Below are 25,570 nucleotides of genomic sequence, written 5' to 3' on the forward strand. Positions count from 1 at the left end.
TTATATAAAACTCTACAACTTCTTTATTTAATATTCTTTTTCTGTCTTACATATTTTCAAAGTTATTCAGGTGACCTGTTTAAATGCCTCACCTTATATGCTACTTAAAGTCAACCTGCTCTGACCCCCTGCGCCTACTTAAGGTTTAAATGTGTTGAATTCTAATCTAATATATACACACGTACTAAATGATGTAATGGAAAACAGCGAGAGGAGAAACCTCGAGCCACAGTAACACACTCAGGATGCACATTCGGGGACTTTTGGGTCCACGATGCTGTCCACAGCATGATCTCCTCGACGTCCAAGCAATGACGACGACAACTCACCTCTGGATGGCAGCCTCGAGGGATCTCGGCAAGCCCGACGGCACCGACAAGGACTCGCCCACCGCCGACGTCATGGAGCCTCCCTCGGGCTTCGGGGCGTTGGGGTCCTTCGGATTAGCAGCGATCTCCAGCTCGATGTCGTCGTCCTCGTAGAACTCCGGCAGGGGCCGGCGCTTTGGCCGCTTGAGCGTGTTGAGCAGCTGCTGGATCTTGGCGGAGACCTTCCAACGGCCGGTGGTGCCGGTGTTGTTTTGGTCCTCGACCACGTGATAACGATTCACCCGGTCGGCGCCGGGCCGCCGCGTCGCCGACTGCTGCTGCACCGTCACCGGGGTGCTGCTCGTGTGGGTGACGTCCGGTGGCTGGATGTTGCAGTAGGCGTGCGGCGTGTACTCGGCGATGTCCGTGATGTCGGCTCCGGGCGGCCTCCTTGCCGGCGGCCTCGGCGGCGGCGGGGTGTCTCGGGCGGAACCGGTGCTGCTGGTGTCCGAGAGGCCGGTACCTGTCGAGGAGAACCAACGACCTTGAGCATCGCGCCGCATTATCGATGATGTTGGCTCACCCACTCCGACGGCTCTCGAGCGCGCGAAGGTGCGTGACTGGTTGCTTCACTTCACGTGCCAGTGCGCGCTGCGCGGCCCGGCGCGGCTGAGCACGCGTTTTTCGTTAAGCACAGAAAGGAAAAATTCATGCATATTGATTGTATCGGCGCGAGCCGTCCGGCGGAAATGGTCAAGGACAGGCGACGATTACGCCGGCATTTGCGGAGTCATACGGCGCGCGGCGCGCTTGAATTCTACGCAACGAGGCTTCTCTCTCTCGTTACGTGCGTCTTTCTTTCTTCCCTCCGTCCTCGCCCGCTTTCCACGTACGCAGGAGAGAACAGATGGCACGCATTAACGCACGCGACTTTAACCACCGCGTACATTGTGCTCCCGACTCGTCCACAACGTTGTGCTCAATTATACAAACCGCTCTGAAACCCGCGGACATTGCTTGGACTTGTATGAATGGTCGTCATCGCGTGAAAGTGAGACACTCGGGTCTTAATTGGAAGATGGATCTGAGTTTCTCAGCTGACGCATGTAGCAGCACCTCGCGATTTAACCGAAACAACTCACATTTCGCTCTCGGTTCGAGTCTCGGTATTTTATTCGAGACGTTTCAAAAGTTATGACTATCGACTTGAGTTTGTCTTGACTTTGGATGGATCGCTTTGTTCGCTACGAAGCATCTGATAAACTTGAGGCGATCTTCAATACAAGACCTGATGATGAACACCTTTAGTCGTTTTTTGAAATCTGTCTCAAGCACTCACACTTGAATTTAGAACCAGACGCAGGTCTTTTGCTTGAATCACCAATTTGAGTCATTTTATGACTCAATTGAAAAACTCAGACCTAATTTTTAATTCAGATCTCGTGAGGCTAGCTTCAAGTGGGACAATCGCATTTATATTTAACCCGGCGTCACTGTGGTGGTAAAATGTCACCATAGACATAGGAATATAGGGACAGAGCATAAGCCCATAAGATAGGCGAGGGGAGTTGTGCTGAAATGCGGGGGGATGACTGTGCCTAAGTTTCATTGGCTACAATAGTGCGCATGTTCAGAGCGTGTGATGCAATGACTTGGCTGTCACTGGCAAATAGTAAATGTAACAAAATGATAAGAACTATTTACACTGACAGTATTTTGCAGAGGTTATGCATGTGTCTTTTTTTTCATAATTTCACTCACACACAACTTCATACACATCTATGTATGTATCAAATACTTACACATGGCACAACCACCAATTAGATTTAGGCACAGTTTACCTCGTCGCACCGTTCCGCAATGGTTATCCCCCCGCAACTCTATGCTCTGTCCCTATCTATGTCTATGAATGTCACACGCACGTTGAGGTGGATCATGGAATGAAGGTGAACCCGAATATCTTTTCGTCCACCCTCGCGGTTTTTGTTTGAAAGCTTTTATGGAATAGTTACCTACTTAACATAGGTAACCTGATAGAATATTTAACGAGTTTAAGAAAACATCTCGAGGGTCATCATGACCCTCCCAGCCTGAATGTGACGCCTGAATGTGACGCCGGGTTAAAATTAGAAGTGAGTTTTCCAGTTGAATTGAGAAACCACTTGAATCATTATTACCGATACATGATGTCATCTTGTGCATGTATGATTCAACTGAAAAATTCAGATCTCACTCTAACTTCAAGTATTTCAAGCTTCAAGACTATTGATACGAGCCTTAAATCTCCATTAATTACCTTTGAAATTTTTCTCAAGCGAAATACATTCAAATCTGAAATTAGGAGTGAGTTTTTCCATATAGTTGAATTACAATTTTAAATATGATATTCTTTACACGAGGTGTTTAAAAAATTCAAATCGATCTCCATCTTCAAATTTGAGTATTTCACGTGAAGCAAGCTTCAAACACAAAGACTAATAATATCAGCCTTAAATCGGACATCAATAATCGTTATCTTTGAAATTGTTCTCAAGCGAAATACAATCAAATCTAAAATTAGGAGTGAGTTTTTCCACACAGTAGAATTACAATTATACGAGTTATCGACTTTTGGAAGTGTCAAAATCATCAAATTAACAAGTCAGGACGCTATTGTCTAATACTATTTTTTCTTCCGACGAAATAGCGAGATATCAAAAGTTACGTGTTGAAAAAGTTACCCAGCTTTTCTCAAATATCTAAAAAATATTGGGCAAATAAAAAAATATTATATATGCAAAAGTTGTTAAAGTTAATTGGTAAAAAAAAGAAAATATAATAAAAAATTAAAGTTTCCATTTGAAAAAAATTAAGTTGACTTTCATTTGACCTTAAATACACGTTTCAAGGTCAAACCAAGGGAACTATTGTACATCCCTCTTTAAACCATACAACTTTTATTTGAAATATTTTTTTGTAAAATTGCACATTTCCGACATATTTGCCTGCTAAGATCAAAAAGACTCACCCTGTAGATATATTCTTTACATGAGTTAAAAATTCAAATCAATCTCCATCTTCAAGTTCGAGTATCTAACGTAAACCAAGCTCCAAACACAAAAACTATTAATATGAGCCTTAAACTTATAATCGCTACTTTTGAGACTTGTCTCGAGTAAAATATATTCGAATCTGAAATTAGACGTAAATTTTTCAATCGAGTCACATTTAGATGTATAATCACCCCTTGTATGATTTCACTAAAATATTCGGATCAATCTCCGAACTTAAATCCCATGTGAATAATCGTCACTCTTTTGAAACTTTTCTCACGCAAGATGCATTTGAATCTACAAGTAGAATTTCTTTCGATTAGAATTTACGAATGCTTCAACTGAATCACGATTACAGATCAACCTCCAGAAATTGAAATCCCGCATAGATAGTCGTTACTTTTGAAACTTGTCTCGCACGAGATACATTTGAATCTAGAACCAATAAATCTTCCAGTCGAATCACAATTCCAGACACAATGTTATCCCTCTAAGATTTGACTTTGAAATTCAGATCGACCTGCAAACTGAAATCCGAGTGTCTGACTGGAATATTCCTCAGGAACAAGCTTCAGGACTGTTTAGCAATACGGGCCGTTCAGCAACGTCAGGACGAGAACCCGGCGAAAAATCCACGATATCACACAGCGCGCACATAACCCGGCCGACTCTGTCGTTTCTCTCCGCTCATCCTCGACATCCCAAAGGACCCGTCGCAAGAACGCGGACGATCGCGCAAACGATATACCGGTAGGTCCACCCGCGCCAGGACTCTCCTCGGTGACGACGCTGTCCTCGTCGCTGCTGGACTCGCCGCTATCGCGTCTTTCCCGATCGGGACTCCTGGCCATCACGGAGGTCCTCTTGGACGGCATCGGCAAGGATGGCTTCGGCCGCCCCTGCATCGCCGCCAGCGCCTGCTGCACCGCCTCCTGGCGCACCTCTAAGCACCGAGAATCGATTACACCAGGCGGACGGACGCGAGAGCGGATGACGCGCGCGCGGAGGGACACTTGGTCCTCCTCGCTTCCGCGTCGTCATCCGTTCATCATCCTCGCCATCGTCCTCTTCTGAGGAGCACGCTATTTTTACGCGCGCGCGCGCGCGCTCATCATGCACACTGCGCGCGTCGTGCACTTACGTCGTCATCGTCGCCGTAGTCGCCACCGATGGTCTAAGGTAACGCGCGACGGCTTTCATAATTGAGTATGTACACTTCGGGAAGGATCACAAGTCGCTCAGCGGACGCGGACTCGGGAAAGGTCGGACAGTCGAATCGGGGTCTCGATTCGACAGGCAGGCACATACTGGCAGCAGCCCCCGATGAGATCGCGACGGCACAAGCGAGCAAAGTCACGCTGTAGCTTTTTCTCTTCAGCTGCACATCGACGATGGATGGTTGGCCAAGGGAGGGGGGAGGAGACTCTCGCATGCCGAGTGAAACATTTGTTTCAAGATACTTACGCATTAGTTACAACCCTTTAAGCCATACATTTTTTATCTCTCGGTGGAACTTCTTGAGATGCGGTATCTAAGTACGTCACTGATTACGAATCTGAAGTCGGAATTTTTTAATTCAATATGGCGGTTCAAAAATTTTGATTTCTTCGTGGAATCTGTTCATATTTGGAATATAAGTTTTTAGAGATGTGGTATCTAAGTACGCCACTGATTACGAATCTAAAGTCGGAATTTTTTAATTCAATATGGTGGTTCGATATGGCAGTTCAAAAATCTTGATTTTTCGATAGAATCTTTTCATATTTGGAGTATAAATTTTTAAATTGTAAAGATTTAATTGAATTTGATTGAATTTTTAAATTTGCCAAAAAAATCAAAATGAAGATGAAAAAATCAAAATGAAGATAATACTAGTATTTCAATAATTTGTTATAAAAATAATTATTATAAAAAATAGAATCTACGAAAAATTTTAGAAAATGTATAAAATATTAATTAAGTGTCCTTAATATTGCGATGTGTCAAAAAAATTCCTCATAGTTTGTTCACGAATTAATTTTTCTGGGGAAAAAAAAATAATAAAAAAGAATGCCTTTTTTCATTTTCATTTGTTCCTAGCAAGTTAACAATTAAACATTTAGCTACAAGCTATTTACTATTAATTCTTTATGTTTCTCTGAGAATGTATAGCAGTAATAATAGTAATAATAGTAATAGTAATATAGCAGTTGAATATGACTGCTTAAAGGTTAGTTAAAATCACTAAAAATGAAGGAAATTTATGTGGATAATGTACGTATGTCCTACTATAGCTCAAAGGATTAAGAAACCATGTAACAGCAGTAAGACGGTAAAACGCGAACAGCGATCGACCAACCGCAGTCGATTATGCTCCTAATGGCCCAAGAGTATGATCGACTGCGATTAGTCGACTTTCTTAATGCTCGTGTTTTACCGCCGACCTTTTTCCACGTGCTCGCGGCCTAGCGGCACAAATGCGCGCTGCAAGAAGCGTCCTACAAGTGTCCCGTGTCACGTCCGGCGACGATTATAGCGGCTTCGAGAGCGAATGGTCGAGAATTGCGATCGATAAACAGCAATTGGAATTTCACGCGCGACAGCCGTCTCATTGAATTTTCTCCACTTCCGGAGCGTCGAGAGCGAGTATTTTTGCGCGAAATTCGACGATGAATCCGACGAATAAGGCAAGACTGAATTAATAAGGATAAATAAAGGATAAAGTTAATCTTTCAACTCTTAATACACCAAAGGGATCCTATGAGAACTGCAGAAGATAATTTTCTAATGCATCGTTGTAAATGTAACATTACAATTTGCCGTTAACAATGCTCGAGTCACTAAAGTACATGTTAAACAACCCGAAGAAACATAATCTGAGTCAGCTACAACACCAAACGATAACTCCCAACTGAACTGAATAAAACGATGGGACCCTGTGGAGACCCAATCGTGATAAACAACGTTGACTGAAGACCCTTGGTGAGGGTTGATGCTTGAAATGCATGTCGGATACTGTGAATGTTTCTCTGCTAAAGCATTGAGGAACTTTCTAACGGATGATTGACGGAACCCTGCTAGTTGCCGCCTAGACAAACAGCGAGAATCCAGCCTGAAACACCCAGGAGCCAGCACTGTGCCAATTTTCGACACGGATTTTATCAAATATATCAAGGTGTATAAGGATTTATCGGTTAGGTTATATTCGGTGAAACCGTTTTAATATAGAGAATCATCTTTAATGGTCTTAAGACATTATAGAAATCACCGTACTGTGCAGCCCTCAACAGATTTTAGGCCGTCATTTATTGTTTATTTAGAAGCTATTAACAATAAAGTTTCACAAATGGAGCATACTTCTCCGACACACTATACGTTAAAAAATGATAAAGAACCCACGTATATGCGCGGGGAGTGAAACGGAGCTTCCCTGCAGCCCTCGGCAACTAACCTAACCTAACACATTGTATGCATCCTTTTGTACATGGCGTCTCAATGCAAAATTTTAATGGGGCTTTTTCAACAGCGCTTAGCCGTGTACAAAGATGGATAAGTTAGCTTAGGTGTACTGTCTGCCATTTTTAATGTACAATGTATCGAGAAAGTACGCTCCATTTACGAAATTCTTTTTGTTAATATTTTTTCAATAAAAGTTACTTGATAAGCGGTGGCTGAGACCTGTTGAAAGCTACTCGGTACGGTGATTTCTATAATGTATCCTAAAATCAAGATCACTGCAGGTGGGTCCCTTAAACGGCAGATATTCATCTTATATTTATACTTATCAATTATACTTAGTTACATTTATTGCTCGTATTATTTTTAATCGCTATACGCCTTAATATTTGACGAAATCCGCGCCGGAAATTGCCGGGTTCACGCCGTTCCAGTATCATAGGAGCGAATACACCTGACTCGGTGAAAACACGTCTACGCTAGTTTAACCTTTTAACGCCCGACTTTTTTATAAGTGTTTTAAGAATAAAATTTGAATTTTTTTGAACTGAGACTATAAGTAGTGATAACCAAAAAAATATCAGAATTTTATATTGGTTTTTTTATCGTTCGTTCTTTTTTTTATTGGCAAATATGACTTTGATTCTAAAAGCATATACGAAATGAGCATATACAGAGAAAAATGAAGGGTAATCTACACGACATAACTCTGATAGTTAACTTGACATTTCTGAGCTGAAACTTTACTATATTTGTGAGTGAAGTTTATCATTCAGAGCGTCAAGCTTACTATTTCAGAAGAATATCTTATAGATCACCATTTAGATAGTCAATCGTCGCTTCATTTTTCGCCGCATAAAAAACTGTACGTCACTAGATTTCACGAAAATAGGTTGATTTCTTGATTTTCGTGTCCACCATATTGGATTCGCCATTTTGAATTTATGTATTCTTTTAATTTCACATTTTGCATCTGAGCAAGCTTCCAAATGTATAAAATTATAACAGATACCAATCTATTCATTTATAGTGCACTTCTAGATGTCAGTAACAATGCTAACTATGCCTACTTGGAAAGTAGCTAGAACATCTAGCTTTGACAAAGCATGTTATCATTAAAATTGAGCTAAAAACAGACTAAACCGAATCTACATACAATCTATATACCATTTTTTAGAAGAAGAATTCACCTTTACAGTGATGGAGAGAAAACGAAAATATCTCCTTTTTTGATTAAGTTATGGATTCTTAAATGCGTTTCTGGTAACTGTAGTTACCAGTAGGCGTTAAAGGGTTAAGTCAGAGTCCATTTCCTAAGCTTGACACTCATTCCCGTGATTCCGAGGGACATTTCCCTACAAGAGAGCCTCCAACGGCATTACGCAACGTAAAGCTGCGAGAGAACGATCCTGCGACACTCATGGGCGCGCTTTTTACGTCGCGACTTCGACTCGCAATTAAGGTCGAGCCTCGCACGCGCGCGTTCGCCGCCTGTGATACCGCGACGATAGGTGCATCCAATGCGCCGCGCGTAAACTGCAATATAATGCAGCTAACGTTCGGTCCTCGGAGTCGCCGTGCATTTCCGGGTGAGGCATAGCCGCGCGTATCGTTATTACGACATCATGCAACACCGGCGCACGCGGTTTGTTACCCGCTGCAGTGGCGCGCATACAGGGTGTCCCAATCGAACGTGTACGCTGTATTAGGAGCGTGATTTGGTTCTGAAGGTTTTGCAAGAGATGGCACTAGTGTCAGTTTTGTCGAAGACTCCCCACAGTCACAGTTATTGTTTCTTAATGCTTTAATATTAATCCATGATATTTAGTCACTTATTAATAATAGGCGCAGGTAAAAATACCACGTATAAAACGTGTCAATGACATCTTGAAAAAGGAGCTTCCTAAACAGCATTTTCGATACGCGTTGAATTTGTTTTTTAATCAAAAGAAAACAGCGGCTGAAAGTCATAGAATTCTGATAGAAACTCATGGTGATGTTGCTCCATCAATTGAGACGAGTGAATATTGGTTTAGACGATTCAAAAGTAGTGATTTCAATGTTAACGACAAAGATCGCTCGGGACAACGAAAAAAGCTCGAAAATGCAGATTTGCAAGCATTATTGGACGAAAATCCAGCACAATCCACTTCAGAACTTGCCAGGGCAGTAAATGTTGATCGTACAACAGTTACTAAACGTTTACATGACATGCGAAAGATTCACAAAGAAAAAAAATGGGTTCCACATCAATTATCGGAAAATGCCATTGCGAACCGGTTGAACATTTGCATTTCGCTTATGGCCAGACAAAAAATGGAAAGTTTTTGTATCGAATTGTTACTGGGGGGTGAAAAATGGATCTATTTCGGTAACACCAAATGAAAAAAATCATGGGTTAATCCAGGTCAACCAGCAACATTCACTTCGAGGCGCGATATTCATGGTTCAAAGGTGTTGCTATGTATCTGGTGAGATCAAGAAGGTATTACGTACCATGAATTGTTAAATTTGAATGAAGGTGTCATCGCTGATCGTTATAGACAACAATTATACAAATTGAAGCGAGTATTGGACCAAAAACGATCACCAGTTGCGAGTAAACGACGCAAAGTGATCCTTCTTCACGGCAATGCTCGACCTCATGTTGCATTATCAGCGAAGCAAATGCTATTAAAGCTGGAATGAGAAGTCTTACCGCACCCCGCGTATTCTCCATTCGATTATCACTTGCTGCGGTCGATGCAACATGCTCTAGAGCAAAGATTCCCAAGGGGTGCGAAGAAACATTCTTGGGGGTGCAAGGAAAAGTGATTATAATTAATAATGATTAAGATGAATTCTGAAATATCTGGCATTTTTACCATTAAATTAAAAAAAATGTTATTAAAATTATATATTTTTTTTGTACCTGTACGTTTATATTCATTATGTATCACTATACGAAGCTTGATACCATGGATAATAATTTTTTATAATATTAAAATGATAGTTAATTTCTGTAAAACAATACTATGTGATAATAAATTATTATAAATTAACTTTTTACCCTAAAACCCTAACAACTAATTTTTACCATAAAACATGTGAATAATTTTTTTTTTAGGGGGTACGAAGGTTCATTAATAAATTTTTAGAGGTGCGAAATATAATTAAGTTTTATCATCGCGGAATCCAAATCTCTTGCCAGAAAAATGGGAAGAAGTTGTAGGAAGCGAAGGAAAATATTGTGATCAAGGTATTCGTTCATTATCTCGTTTAAGTAAATCAATTTTTGAATTGATTGAAAAAAAAAAAAAACCTCACAACTAAATCGCACTCCTAATACAATTACAGCACACTTCGTTCGGTCGTTGGCAGTAAGTGTGACCGCGAGAAAATCTCACATACGGATATCATCAGCGTGTGATAGTCAACGTGCGACGAGAAATCGGGGAAGACTCGTTGAGACAAATATCACTATTGTTAATAGAACGAAGGGGAGGGGGCTTGTCATTATTTATCGGTTTTCAGTCTACCTACGTTTGTTTTGGAAATTCGTTTACTCGAGGGGAGAACCTCCTACGTGTTTCCTTTTGAGACGCCCTGTACGCTGCAGTCACAAGCGTCTATCAACGCGGACGCTCTCAGACCGACTTATCTCCTCTACGAGGTACTGCCCGTCGACATCGGCCGGTAACGGTGCACCAGGTGGAAGATTGCCTGCACTTTGCGTTAAGATAAATGAACTTCTGCCGATTGGCGCTTCCGAACCAGGCGGGTTTTTCTTCTCTCGGTCATGCGAGACGACATTTCACTCAGACGAGAGACGGGATATGATGAGGCGGGAGGGGGAGAACAAGGCGAGAAGCGCGAAGCTCTAATGAGGCCTGTTTCAAGGCTCAAACCAGCCCAAAGACAGCCCAAGACGAGAAAACTGGACAGATCCGCAATAAGGAACACCGTTCAACACACATCTTGCGGGAGTGGATATTTATCGTCTCTTGCCTGATCTCTGAAAATTACCTCGATAGTCGCCCGTCCCGTCTTTCGACTAAAGCCTCCCAAGCTTTCTGATATCTGACTATCCGGATATCCGAGATTGGTTCCGACTGGAAAACTCAAGATCGCGCTATTCATGTCCAAATTTCGAGAATTTGTATCCGCAAGAGGAAATCCCGATTCAAGTTTGCGGATCCGGATCAAATAAAAAGATTAAATGAACAGAAAACGAATCAATCTTTAACAACAAATTTATCCAAAATAATTATTATCCAAATAGATAAATTAAAGTTAAATTATAACTAAAAAATATTGAATTATAATTAAGGAACAATTAAATAAGGATCCATAAAAATAGGCATTATCGGAGTCTCGTTAAATTTCTATTTTTACAAAAAATATTTACTTGTTGTTGATTATTAAATTTTCGAGAGAGGTGTAGATTGTTGCGAACGCGTCTGTTTGGTCGATTTCAAATTGAGATCCAGATTCGATTTCGATGTTTCAACCGTTACTCGGATAAGCCGAATTTGAAGCGTTATTTATCCGCCATTCGAATAACTAGATATCCGGATAATGTCAGATCCGAACGAATACCGAAACTCCATTGTTTGACCGGTTCTGCTGCGAACTTAGATCCAGATGCGATGTTTCAGCTATTCAACTCGGATAAGCCGAATTTCATATTTATCCGCTATTCAAACAATCAAATGTCTTTCGACTTGTCTTTCCACGCGATCTCCGCGATTCTAATTTTTCTGTATCAGATGATTACAGAAACTATCAGAGCCAACAACAGGGTGAACTTTCGGAAACCACTCACGTCCTGAATTTAGATGAACATGCTTCAAACGGTCTCAAATGGATGCCCTTAAATTAATTCTCACCGACCAAAGTTTGATGCCCAAAAGGTTTAAGTAACGTTATCTATCGCTGATAATATACTATTTTTCCAGATAAGTCAACGCACTGATCATATCCCTGTTTGCTTAGAACGTTAGTCACCTAATTTTTCGTGTAAATATCTTAAATTAAAAGATGGAGCAACTACATCGCAGTGGGTTAGGTTAGGTTAGATTAGGTTTGGTTAGAATAAAGATTTATCTATTAGCATATAAATCACAGTGCATACATAAATCTGGAAAATACATAATACTATTAGCGATATATAACGTTATTTGAATATTCCTAGCTTCAAAAAAGAAAGATCGCGATAGATAGAGGCGTTTTTCTGCCCTCACTGTATTTTCAAGAAATAGTTTTTTTTTTATTGTACAGTCATCGGAAACGTCAGAAACAACCATTATGTGAGAAAAAGACCCAATCCATGAAACCAAAATTAATTATTAGTCTATAGGTATATCACTATGGTATTTAACCTCTTTTCATGACTTATTAGTGGACTGGTAAAATATTTTCGGCCATTATATTACACTTCTCTGCTATCATATATTAACGTCATTTTAAACTAGTATAGATAAGATATTGCCCATTATTTGTCCTACTGGACAGGTGAATATGAGGAAAAAGAAGAATAGTCGAATTCTGAGCAATCATCATCAAAAGATGCTTAATAATCACGATCGTGATGTTCAATATATAAAAAAGAAAAACCCAAGAAAGAAACAAAATAAAAAAATAAAAGGAAAAGAAATTAAGACTTTATAATAATCACAATTTTGACGCAATGTGGAGGCTTAAGTCTGCAGACGACTATATAGTTATCATTTATTATTTATCTATTTATCAGTATTTACAGTCTATTTATTATTGATATCTACATATCAAGAATAATAAAAAATTAAATTTTCCACCATGAATTATATTCACTTTCACTTTGTGGGAGATACATGTCGTAATCTGAAATGACGTTAATATAATGGCAGAGATAGAAGTAGAAGCAGAAATATTTTATTAGTCCACTTATTAGTTATGAAAAAAACTTACGTACCATAATGATATACCTAACTAATAATTATTATTAGACTAATAATTATTTGTTGCTTTATGGATCAATTTTCATCTAATGATTATTTTTGATACTCTCAATCATCATACAATAAAAAAGTAATTGCTTTTTGAAAATCCTATGAGAGCTGAAAAACTCCCTTATATCTGAGCCCTTTCCTTTATAGCAGGGGTTCCCAACTGAGGGTGCGAAAAAGCATTCTTGGGGGTGGGAGGAAAAATGACTGTAATTAATAATGAGTAAGATAAATTCTGGAATAATCCGGCATTTTTACCATAAAATTAAACAAAATGTTATTAAAATTATATTATATATAAAAATATATTTTATATTATTAAAAATTGAATATTTTTTTTGGTTTTTAATTCCTTACCTTAAAACCCTAACAGCTAACTTTTACCATAAAACAAATAATTTTTTTGTAGGGGGTGCAAAAGTTTATTAATAAATTTTTAGGGGTGCAAAATACAAAAAAGATTGGGAAACCCTGCTTTGTAGCAATTATTAGGCCTGTGGGTGACTTTCGGCAGTTCATCCTCGGCAATTTTCGATACTTTTGCCAAAAGTCAAAAGTAAGGAACGGAAGAGTTGAAGTCTACTCGCGATCGATTTGCTCGGTGGAATATTGAGAAAAAGAAAGAGAGATAGAGAGATAGAGAGAGAGAGAGAGAGAGAGAGAGAGTGAGTGAGAGAGAAAGAGTGTGACCCCTGGACGGGTGTGCCAGTCGCAGCAGGACAACTAGGATAGTACCTCAGCTATGCCCCAGCAACCCTCTGAACGTGTATACTCACCGGAATGGTATCGGCTCTCATTGCGCGTAAGTCTGCGATTGCCGCGTCTCGCGGCCGCCGCCGCCGCCGCAGCCGAGTTCGAGTTCCCGGTGTTCCCTGTGGAGCCGCCAGATCCCGGGGGACTGGCGATCCCGCCAGGCACTAGCCGGCCGCCTGCATGCAACACAACAACAACAACGGCACATAGACAAAGATGGGACGTGGCTGCTACGAGGGACAAGTAGCAAGGCGCGACGGGGGCGCGCGTTTCGCTTTTCGCGGCGGCGCGCATCCGGATAAACGACGGAGCGGCTTGATTGAAGCTGGCATTCGGGATTAGCGATGAGCGCGTTCCCAGTCCCTCTCTGACCGTCATCGATTATCGCAAACGCGATCCTCAGAGAGCTAAGGTCTTCCGAACGCGGCGGAAAGAGAGACGGCCACGCGAGAGCTGCGTTATGTTAATGATACCGAGAAGAGCCTCGCCGGAGGACCCAAGGACCCTCGAGGATCTCTGGCGAGCGTCGAGCACCCTCGCGAATCCTAGAGCGTATTACCGGGCTTCCATGCGATTAGTTGTGCCCTTGCACGCCCAACTCCCCGAAAGAGAGAGAAAGAAAGAGTGAGAGAGAGAGAGGAGGGGGAAGAGAGAGTGAAACAGAGATCCTTGAGTCGTTTCGGCTTGGCTCGCATGTCGCGCTCGCGTATTATTTATCCGGATGCGAGGTAATCGCCTAATTGCGACTACTGACGACTGGTCATTCCACCATCGGATGCTGCGTCGAATACGTGTGCGACTCGTATCGATCGTCCGTGGCTCGGCGCAAGAAGCACAGAGGAGGAGGAGGAGGACCGTGGCGGCGCGGTGTCGCGATTCATTCGGAACGGTCGCGGCGATTTCGGGATTTCGGCCGCACGTGTCGTCCTCATCGTCGTCGTCGTGTGAACTTGTCAGTCCATTTATAGTCCAACGTGTGCAGTGTGTCGAGCGACGACCGAGAGGCGATATCCTACCCCGAAAAGGATCTGCCAGCTCGCAGGTAGAATTTAGCACAGAAACGCGAAAGAAAAAATAAAAGTAGCAGAGGGACTGCCCGTTCAAGAGTCCACGGGAATGAGGCGCGTGGAGAACAAATAAGGAGTAAATCAGAATAAAAGAATCCTTCCGGGACTCCTTGTGCAGGAGCTATTAGTCCAGCGTCGCGCGCGCGAAAAGAAAAGAAATTAGAAAAATCCCTCCCCAGGCTCTTCCCAACCGAAGGACCAGCTGAAAGAGTCAAACCCGATCCGTGGCCCGTGGTTAGGGTCGCCAGATTTGCAAGTTGGCAAGGGAAGGGCGGCCGGAAATTTCGATGAGTGAAAAAAGAAAAAATCATCGGGTGGAATGTCAAATTTCCGAGTTTCAATCTTCAACCGCATATATTACACATTTCATGTATATATTACTGACAAAAGTAAGAGCGCGCCGAACACCCAACAGAACAGCGACAAAAATGTCACTAGCTAGTGACTATGATAAGTCACTATGACGAGCAAAAAAAAATTTCCTTCGAGGGAGGTAGTGGAGAAGGACAAACAGTGTCCCCGACAACGACGTGAACATTTGGGTTAAAGAGAAAGACAATCCTTCTCAAGGTAGGTCATCTTTAGCAACCCTAACCGTGGTCCATCAGGAGGCCTTATCAAAAGGACCCATGAGATCGCGGTTCCACGGCACGGAGGTCCCTTATTCGCGGGAACGAGAATCCCTATTGACGACGGTGGGCCACGTGAAAGATGGAGGTGTTGCGTAGCACGCTCGCGGATGCACGACGTAGTCGGCTGAGTAGCGAGAATGCCGATGGATGGCACAGGCAGGGCAGGCAGAGGCAGGTAGAGGCAGGCAGGCCAGGCAGAGGCAGGTAGATAGGTAGGTAGGTAGGTAGATAGGTAGGTAGGTAGGTAGATAGGTAGGTAGGTAGGTAGGTAGGTAGGTAGGTAGGTAGGTAGGTAGGTAGGTAGGTAGGTAGGTAGGTAGGTAGGTAGGTAGGTAGGTAGGTAGGTAGGTAGGTAAGTAGGTAGGTAGGTAGGTAGGTAGGTTGGTAGATAGGTAGGTAGGTAGGTAGGTAGGTAGGTAGGTAGGTAGGTAGGTAGGTAGGTAGGTAGGTAGGTAGGTAGGTAGGTAGGTAGGTAGGTAGGTAGGCAGGTAGGCAGGTAGGCAAGCCGGCCGGCCGGCTGGCTGGCTGGCAGCAATCTTGAGTCACCCGAAGGTGGAACAACCGGTCTCTCGGCTACCGCCTTGCTATGTCAAATTACAAAGGTATCTAAAGGTGCAAAAGCGTCTCGAGGCAACACACGCGAGACAGGGGCATAAAGCAGGCACACAGGCTACACGAAGAGAAAGAGAGAGAGAGAGAGAGAGAGTGATACAAGCGTACGTACGGACGGATGGAATTCATTCGCGAGGACTCCAGGCCGCTCTCGAACGAGTTTCCACGCTGTGTGTGTGTGTGTGTGTGTCGTGTGTGCAGAGAACGTGAAAAATAGAAAGAAAGAGTGGGAGAATAAAATCATTCCGGGATCCACATCTATCTCTCTACAAATGTGTGAACGTGGTTATGCAAATCGAAAAAAAAGGAGGGGGACAGGGGACCCGGACAATAAAATCGACATCTCGGCGGACCGATCAGACTGGAGTCGCCTCTCGGAGGCCTCTGCAAAGAGGATCTCTGCCTGCCAGAAGTACATACGGCCGATAACGGGCCGCGGAGAGAAAATCCCTAGGCTTATCTTACGCACCGCGAGAAGCGTTGCGATAATAACGCGTGTGAGCGCGCTAATACGCTGTGAGATAATAGCGTAAGATAACATCAGCGCGACGAGATGATGCCCCGTCGTATCGGCTCGACGAGAAGTGATCCTGTCTACCCCGGCAGGTCTATCGCGGGCGATACGTAAGTATCCTATTCTTCTCCGTCGCGTCGGAAAAGACGTTAACGTCCGGAACCAAAGCAAATTCAAAAAGCACACAGGGAGACAGAAAGAGAGAGAGGGAGTAAAAGAGAGAGAGAGAGAGAGAGAGAGAAACACACACACGCACACACACGCGCAAATCAATAATCGCCGCGTCGCGTCCGCGAGTCCGAGTCGCGTTCGCCGACGTGTAGTGCGTGGCGCTACCTGAGTGATAGCGCTTCTCGTTGTGCGTGACGCGCCGTTGCGTGCGCCGTGCACGTGGCTGCGGTCGGCCGCCGCCACCACCACTACCGTCGCCACAGTCTCCTCCTCCTCCGCCTCCTCCTCCTCCTCCTCCTCCTCCGCCGCCGCCGCCGCCAACGCCAACGCCAACGCCGCCACCTCCCCCGCTTCCGTAACCCGTTCTCTCCAGCCCTCCACCACCACCAGCATTTGCAGCCCCTACGATCCACACAGGCGCGTATGCACAGAGCTGGTGCGTCGTTTCGTTTCTCAGACACTCGCTCGCTCCCGTGTACTTTTCGCCATTACGTCATATCCGTCCCGCCGCACCGGGGACTGAGCGGATAGACTAATCGGGGCATCGGGCAATCGTTTTCCTTGATAAAATAGTCGGAAAACGGGAAACAAACGCGTGGACGCGGTATCGCGGCAATGGTGATACGGCGTGAATGTAAAACCCGTATCAGACTACGGATTGGGATTAAGTATTGGATTGAAATTTAACTAATCAGGGCTAAGTTTACTATATTTGAGATTATTTTCTTTTTTCTAATTGGTTAAATTTCAATTTAATCTCAATCCCAATCCATAGTCTGACCCGGACTTAAGGGTCCTCACACATGGAATGACATAGATGCATATGCATAACATAAGAGCTTATGGACCAATGAATATCTAGATAGCATCTAAATGCTATTGTGTAAATCAATATGGCGACTGTATGCTCGATGCTCATTAGTTCATAAGCTCTTATGTTATGCATATGCGTCTATGTCATTCCATATGTGGAGCCCTTAAGTTTTCGACGAGTGTTCATGGTGGACACATAGACGCACAATCATGGATAATCACGCGACACGCAAGAATGCCGGGTCGGCCGACAATGACTTGTGGCGCCGCTTCTACCGGTCAATTAAAGCTTAATCTGAGTTTAAGGTCGATATTCATAAACGAGTCTTGTAACATCATATTCATAACCGAGTTCATCCTGTAACATCAGATAGTATTAGATTTTCCCTCAGATCGTCTGAATGTTAAAGTGCTATGCAGCCAATGAATCGGACTTTAGGATGAACTAACAAGGAACATACGCGAAGTGTGTGTTTCCGATTTCGACGAAACTTAACATATTTGTAGAGTAGCTAAAAATAAGATACCCATATTTTTTTTATCGATAATGGCTCAAGTTTAAGGGATGAAACCGCTCCTCAATGTTTCATCCCCTTTATACTATCTCGATAATTATTGCAGATAGAAAAAAACTTTTTAAATAAAAATCATACGGCATAAAAAACTGTACAATTTTTGTTTAAAAAGTTTTTCCTATCTGCAATAATTATCGAGACATCATGAAGGACATAAAACTTTGAGGGGCAATTTCACCCCTTAAACCTAAGCAATTGCCGATAAAAAAATATATGAGTCTCTTGTTTTTGGTTACTCTATAAATATACCAAGTTTCGTCGAAATCGGAGACACACATTTCGCGGATGTTCCTTGTAAGATGATCTTAGGTCTGTTCTTTTTTAGGGCCGGTTTTTCGATAATACGTAGTTTAAACTTAAATCAAAGTTTAAACTCTGTTCAAAAGCATTAGACTGTTTTTCAATGGATAGATCAGAATAAAACATAGTTTAAAGTATAGTTTAACTAAACTGTGAATGATGACCGTTTAAACGTCATTTAATGGATTGATAAACGTCGTTACACACACAATACAGTGTCTCTATTATTGTATTTAAAATCAAATTGTCAAATATTTTTAAAAGTATAAAATATTTATTACGATGTTTGATGAAGAATATTACGAAGAGAGTAGTGAAAATAAGGATATTTTAGGATATATAAAACATATCAATATGAGAAAAAATCGTGTTGTAAAGCGAAAACCAAATCATTTTGAAATTTGGGATGAAAAAGAATTTCTTCAAAAATTTCGCTTATCCAAAGCTTCATATGTTAATAGAAAAAATTCAAGATGCTGCTCAATCACCAACTGAAAGGTATTAATATGTCATATAAATTAAATGACATATATAGAATATTTTTCTATTATATTAGTTTTAACTAATTAACTAGTTGCAAAATATGGTGTTTACTAATAATGAATATTATACGAATATAGTATAAAATTTATTTATATTGTATTTTTTTATTTTTTCCAAAAATCAGGCTCTTTCAGTGTGTACGAAATGATATTATTAACATCAAGATTTTATGCTAGTGGTTTTTTTTTACAAGCGTAAGTGATTTTGTTGGTTTACAAAAGTACAGCAAGTAAAGTAATTAATAAAGTTTCAAGGGTAATTGCTCAACTTAGACCTGCATATGCAAAATTTCCGAATACAGAAGAAAATAGTCAAAGACTTCATGAAAAGTTATGCAATATTGCAAGATTTCCATGTTGTGTGGGTACCCTCATATTAGAATTAAACATCCACGTGTCTAAAAGTGACCCGCACAGCGATGACTTTTTGTTGTCAACTTAAAAATGACAAAGGTTTATCTAAACTGTCTTCAGCATATACTTGAAAAACATACAAGATGTAAAACTAGTTTATGGATCAAATAATCAAAGAAGGATCAGATAATCTTTAGTCATAATCTTTAGTTTAAGCCACGATTGAAAAACCGGCCCTTAGCTGAACTGATTCAATAAGTTGGAGTGAGAAAAAATATAGTTGTCTCGCTCAAACTTATTGCAGTAGTTAGCCGCAGCAGTGCGGCTAAAAAGAACAGACCACTTATGTCGAAGACCGAACTATGAATGCCTATCAAGGAGAGACGAGAGGTATTCACAGCTGTTCTCTCATATTCAAGATTATCTCAAGTTCAGATGCTGTACGGGTCGTTTGATTGGTCGTAGCCAATTACGAAACATTAGAAGATAAGCTTAACTCTTAAGAGCTACCATCGAAAATCAACTCGAGCTAACTCTTCTTACTATATTTATAACAAAGTATATGCGAGAATTGACCTGTTTTATTATAATGTTATTACTATTGATAATATGAATAAATATCTATAAAATTAGCGTTGTCAGTGTGGTTACGTTTTTTAATAAGATCAAAAATTCGTATGGGAGTGAAATTTCACCCATGACAATGTTTAAGGGTTAAAACGGCCTAAAATATACACAGATGAATGCACTCAAATAAATATTTTTTTAAGACATCAAACACAGAATTTTTATTTTTATATCAACTCGATAAAATGAGAAATGAAAATTCCAGTGTAAAATAAAACCCAGAAAAATGATTAAAAAACGTTCCTACATAGAGAGTCGTGTGTTTATAAATATTATAATTTTACAACTGGATATATTGTATTCGAGTATTTTTTGTTTCAAATATTTCACGAATTAGTATATTCGCGAATTTATTAAAAATTCACCTTAAGATTTATTCAAAGAGATACATTCTGAATTTTATCAAGTTTCGATCAACAAAATGTTGCATGAAAACAAAAATTCGGCCTCCTACGCCTAGAGTATAATTTTTACAATATTCTCATACAAGGAGAATAAATTCTTTTCAGTGCATGATAATAAATTTCCTCAAAATATACGACGGATATGTTTGAAGACTGTTATAAAAAATATAGTATTTGTCGAGGATGACCGCCGCTTGGGAGGGGAAAAGTACTGAGCAATCGCTTCCCTCGGCGATAGAAGGACATTTTTCTCCAAGACCCGACTACGAATATCCGGAGATATCTGTAAGGATTCAGCAAATACATCTTTGTCGAGATAAAGTTCAAACTCAGATTAAAAGCTTTACTCGACGATAGTAGAAACGAGCATCGATGGGAAAAATGGGATAAAACGTCCAGTAACTGTTACTCCGCCAGTTTCCGACTCCATCGCGTGGGTTGTGTCGAATATCAAGGTGCACGGAGATGAAAAAACAGATAAACAATAAGTAAGAATAAATCCTCAGTCGAACACGCGACGAAATCCGCGCAAGAGTGCCGCACACTGGTTCTCCGGGAGATACGTTGTTTCAAAAGTCTCTACAAATCTCAAATCTCAATGAATCTTCAACTATTTTTTTTTAAACGTTCATCGGTGAATTTGTAACAAATTACACAAGCTCGATTTTCGATTAGACATTCGAGAAATTATTTGTCTAATTAACCCTTTAACTGCTGAGATATTAAATGACCAATATGACCCTCTTTGCTGAGTTATTTTTACAATTATAAAATATTTTATAATGATATAAGATCATGCAAAAATGTACACATATACCGGCTCTCTTTTCTTTTTCTTTGTGCCAATGTAGTATTTGAAAATACATGACAATGCCTAGTGCCATTGTAGCAAGGCCGCCATTTTTTTCCACACTCGAGTTATCTCGACCGTAACAGTTAAAGGGTTAAAAGTAAAAATTTCAATCGAACGATGAACAACCATGATACTGACTATTTCGGGAGATTTTCCACAGTTGAACAGACTGTCGCAGAGAAAAATGCTTTTCCAAATGAAAAATCAAAATGGCGGACTAAGATAGCGGACACAAAATATCAAAATTAGATACATTTGCAAAAAAATACGTATACGGGGATTTTTGGGGTCGCTGAGAACGAATATGCACTTAGGAGAAACAATTATACATAACAATTATATTTTTCAATAAATTGTCGAAATTGTACAGTTTTGTTATTTGACGATATATCTGTTTAAATTATAAGCTGATTGAGGATAAAATAGTATACTGCAGAAAACTGTAAAAAGAGAACGATTTACCAATACGGTAAGTGAAATTGATGGACCGATAAACATTAATGTCCATGCTTAAACGAATGCTATAAATGCTATGAATCTCGTAAGTGTAAAGAGAATATGGGTTAAAACATGAGAAAAGGATACACAAATATTATTTTTCAAATTTTTTTAAACAATGATTGTTCAGACAAATTATTTGAAAAAGTTTGTTTTCAAATCCTGGTCTGCCATTTTGATTTTTCACGTTGGAAAAGCATTTTTCTGCGACAGTCTGTCCAACTATGGAAGGTCTCTCGAAACAGTCAGTATCATGGAAGGTTCATTCATCATTTGGTTGAAATTTTTATTTTTGATTAGACAAACAATTTCTCGAATGTCTAGTTGAAAATCGAGCTCGTGTAATTTGTTACAAATTCGCTGATGAACGTTAAAAGAAAAAAATTGTTGAAGATTCATTGAGATTTGTAGAGACTTTTGAAACAACGTATCTCCCGGGGGGGACCAGTGTGCGCCGGCTACGGGACGTATCGTCCTATATATGCAGAATGCAAGTGCATTTCGCCTCGGTCGAATTGCCGGATTAATGTTAAGGAATTTGCCGTTACGCGGCCCGAGCGTGCCACGGCTAGAAAACTGTCGCTGGTGCCTTCGACTAGCGTTCACGACAATGGCAGATGCACGTAGCATATAACGAGCGGATAACGCGGAAGCGCTTCTTCCGCGTGCAGGTACAGTTAAACTGCGAGCCGATTGCAGCGGTTCTGCCGATCGCAGCTGCGGGCGCAAAGGCGAGGCGCGTCCGTGCAAAACAACTAACTAACGGGGTGGGCATCGTGCAAACGTACGATAGAGCACGGCCGGTGCCGATGCGCGATTATTCACCGGCTAATTCGAACGGCGATCGCTCTCGCCTCTCGACGTCGAGCGTTCCCGAATTACGGTAAATGCCGCCGCGCGCTCTCGCCCGATGCTCGCTCGCGCGGGCTTCGCGTTCGCATGCGGCCCGTTTGACGTCTCGCACGCTCGAAATCTGCCGGAGTGTGAAATTTCGCTCGGAAAGTGACCACCGAGTCTCGCTCGAGTCCGAGCGCCTTTTTCGGCTCGCGCGCGGCGCGTTCTTTTCACGCTGAATCACCGAGTGAGCGTTTTCAAGCGGAATTGCAGAGCGAATCTGCAGGACGTGTACAGTCGCCTGCGCGAAAGTTGCCACGCTTTTCTTAACTCCTTGTGCGTGGCGTAGTGGTGACTGTAGCTACTACCTTTTTCTCTTTCATTTTTACGACCATTTAATGAAAAAATAACTATGATCTCAAATTTTTCCTGATATATTAATACTTTACACGTTTCCCGTGGCTTTTATATCTGATTGTCCGTTTTTAATTACTTATAAATAAAGTTCGAAGAAAGCGATTCAAAGGAAAATTTATTTTTTCGAAAACGTTCAAAGTTTAAAGGCTGAAAATTTTACTGAATATTCTTCACATGTCAAAATATAATATGCATTTGTTCCAGAATTTTTTTATAAAAAAGAAATTAACATTTTTTATAGACGAATTTTTTATAAAAAAGTAAAAATTTTGTATAAACAAATAAAGTTAAGAGAAAACGATTTAACAAAATTCAAGTTCTTGGGAAGTATTTCTACTAGAGAGACTAGAAGCCGAAAGTTTTACTGAATATTCATATGTCAAAATATAACATACATAGTTTCCAGAATTTTCCATACACTGATAAAGTAGAGAAAGCGGTTTAAAAAATGTAATTTCTTGGGAAATATATGAGATTAAAGGCCGGAAGTTTTACTGAATATTCTTTACATGTCAAATATAATATAAATTTTTGCAGAATTTTTTTATAAACAAATAAAAATTCTTTAAAGAACTTTTTATAAACGAAGTTAAGAAAAAACGATTTAAAAAGATTTAATTTCTTGAGAAGTATTTGAAATTAAAAGCCGAAAGTTTTACTGAATATCCTTCACACGTCAAAATATATATATTTTTTCCAGAATTTTTCGCACGCCGAATTTTTTCATAAACAAATTACTTGAATGAATTTTGTTAATCCGAATTTTGTTAATCCTAATTGACTAACTGGGGAAACTTTCATAATGTACATCTGATTTACAGTCATTGAGACTTATAGTAATTTACCCTTATACGACGGCCATATTGAATCTGCCATTTTAAATCTTTGAAATCCGACTTGAGACTTATTAATTACAATTACAATAAGCGAGTCAAAAAATACAGAAATGTAAGATTTCACAGATTCACCTGTCAAATAAAAAAAATATGCCACACACAAAAAGTTAATACTTTACTGAAATTTCCACTTATAGATCAGTTCTTGTATGTTTGATCCTCACAGAAATTCGCGCCCTCGTAAACCTACGGCGTACATAAACTCGTGAAAACGAGCGTCGTTCGCGATGTTTACGCGAGCAACCACATTCCACCGTCAGCCGGTACACGTTCAACCGAATATCTCGAGTCGACTACAACGAATTCGCTCTAATGAACGAAACGCTCTTCGCGATTTCGAGTGGCGATATTTTCGTCACTGTCACACTCGAAGCGAGGACATCGCATTCGCTCGTCCCGGACGAGATTCCACTCCGAGGACTTTCAAGCGTTCTTTTTTTTTTGTTTTTTACCTGCACGCGTTATTATCCCGGCGACGTCGTTACATGACGAGGCCAGGATTCTAGCCGGAGGACTCGAGCCGCGGAAGTACATTCGGGCATCCGCGAAATCGCAAAGAACGGCCAGCCGAGCGTGCGTGAGGGGATTGAATCGATACGCTAACGGAGGCGAGATGCGTCCCAGGAATGCATTCTCGCGCGGACGCGCGCGCGCGCGCCGGCAAATGACGCGTGGAAATGTCCGGCCGGCGGTTCCGTCACCGGTAATTTGCAGCGATAAGACGGAGTCGCGTTCGCGGCGGCGACAGTTGCGGTAACGGTTAGCGACTCGGAAACGACTCGCATTACACTTTGCGCCCGCGATAAGCGATGCGGAAATCCAGCGCGATCGAGTGAGGCGCGTTCGCGGTCCGTCTCGTGGAAGAGGTTTCGCAACGACATTCGCGGAACGACCGATCGAGCCCGTTCGCGGAAGCGGCGGATCTCGCGAAAATCGGGGGAATCACTGGGAATCGGATCACCATCGCAGGATCACCATCCTGAGATCGCGATTTTCCCCGCGACACGACGAGAAGGGGGAAATGAAAGCGACGCGTGGCCCGACGCGTGCGAGGCGAAGGATCGCGCGCTTCGTCCTTCCTCCTGTGCGAGTTGCGTCCACCATTGTGCGCACAATGAGGCGCGGATATCCCTTGAGAATCGGGACACGCGATTGATACTGCGGGCCCGCCGCGTCCCCGCCGTGGCGCAACAATGCGCACGCCGGGACGGCGATGAAGGATAAGACCGGCGGCGCGCGAGCGTGCGCGAGCTGGAAACTGCAGGAACTGGCTTTTTCGCTCGGGAACACTTCGCCGGGACATTTCGCGTTTCATCGATCGCGCTCGGCTCTGCGCGCGAGATAGGAAAGTGCGATGCAAATACGTATACGGAGGGAAAGGCTCGCTTGAATTCGCGCGTGTCTCAGCAGAGAAGCCGCGGTTCTCGCGCGACAAATTCGCTTCTGGGAGCCGGCAGATCCTGTCCCTGCAAACGCCGACGGAAACGCCCCGGGCAAAAAATTGTTTTATTAGGGCCATCCTCATGAAGTATAAGGCCCCGGTAAGGCTGAAGGTAGGATGCCCTAAAAAGGGATGCCTCATTATTACAGCATCAGGCCCCGAGATGGGATACCTTAGATTTTACAATATAAAGCTCTGATAAGGAAAACTTGTAAGGGCCTTAGAAAGGTCTGTTAGGGATGCCTTAGATTTTACAAAATAAAGCTTTAACATGGAAAACGATCTTTTAAAGATGCTTTAGATATACAAAATCAAGTTTTAGAAAGCTATAGAAAATTAATAAGATCTGAAGCGTGTAATAAAATTGTCATAGTTTAGTATTCTTTTAATAAATATTTGGCTCTATTTAGTTCTTTAAAAAATTTGTTAATTATACCGCAATTAAAAACAAATTTTATTAGTTTTATTAATTGCCATATTCATTAGTCTCTTTCAAGGATTTTCCTAGCATTGTCTTCGTTTTGAA

General features: G+C 41.5%; 1 protein-coding gene across 5 annotated transcripts in view; it reads right to left on the reverse strand.

The window, feature by feature from the left end:
* DIP2 (disco-interacting protein 2) overlaps positions 1-25,570 on the reverse strand; it is an 80,421-nt gene that overhangs the window by 18,746 nt on the left and 36,105 nt on the right. For 3 of the 5 annotated variants that reach the window (XM_019843803.2, XM_025303386.1, XM_019843802.2), the window contains 3 exons: positions 13,518-13,670; positions 4,089-4,283; positions 330-831 (listed from right to left, as the gene is read on the reverse strand). In XM_019843803.2, the coding sequence (XP_019699362.1) occupies positions 330-831; positions 4,089-4,283; positions 13,518-13,670 (850 nt within the window). Of the gene's footprint in view, positions 1-329; positions 832-4,088; positions 4,284-13,517; positions 13,671-16,655; positions 16,893-25,570 lie in introns of all 5 variants that reach the window. The other 2 variants (XM_025303385.1, XM_025303387.1) reach the window with 2 other exon arrangements.

The sequence above is a fragment of the Harpegnathos saltator genome, unplaced genomic scaffold, assembly GCF_003227715.2.
Source record: "Harpegnathos saltator strain DR-91 unplaced genomic scaffold, Hsal_v8.6 scaffold54, whole genome shotgun sequence".
Taxonomy (NCBI): Eukaryota; Metazoa; Arthropoda; class Insecta; order Hymenoptera; family Formicidae; genus Harpegnathos; species Harpegnathos saltator.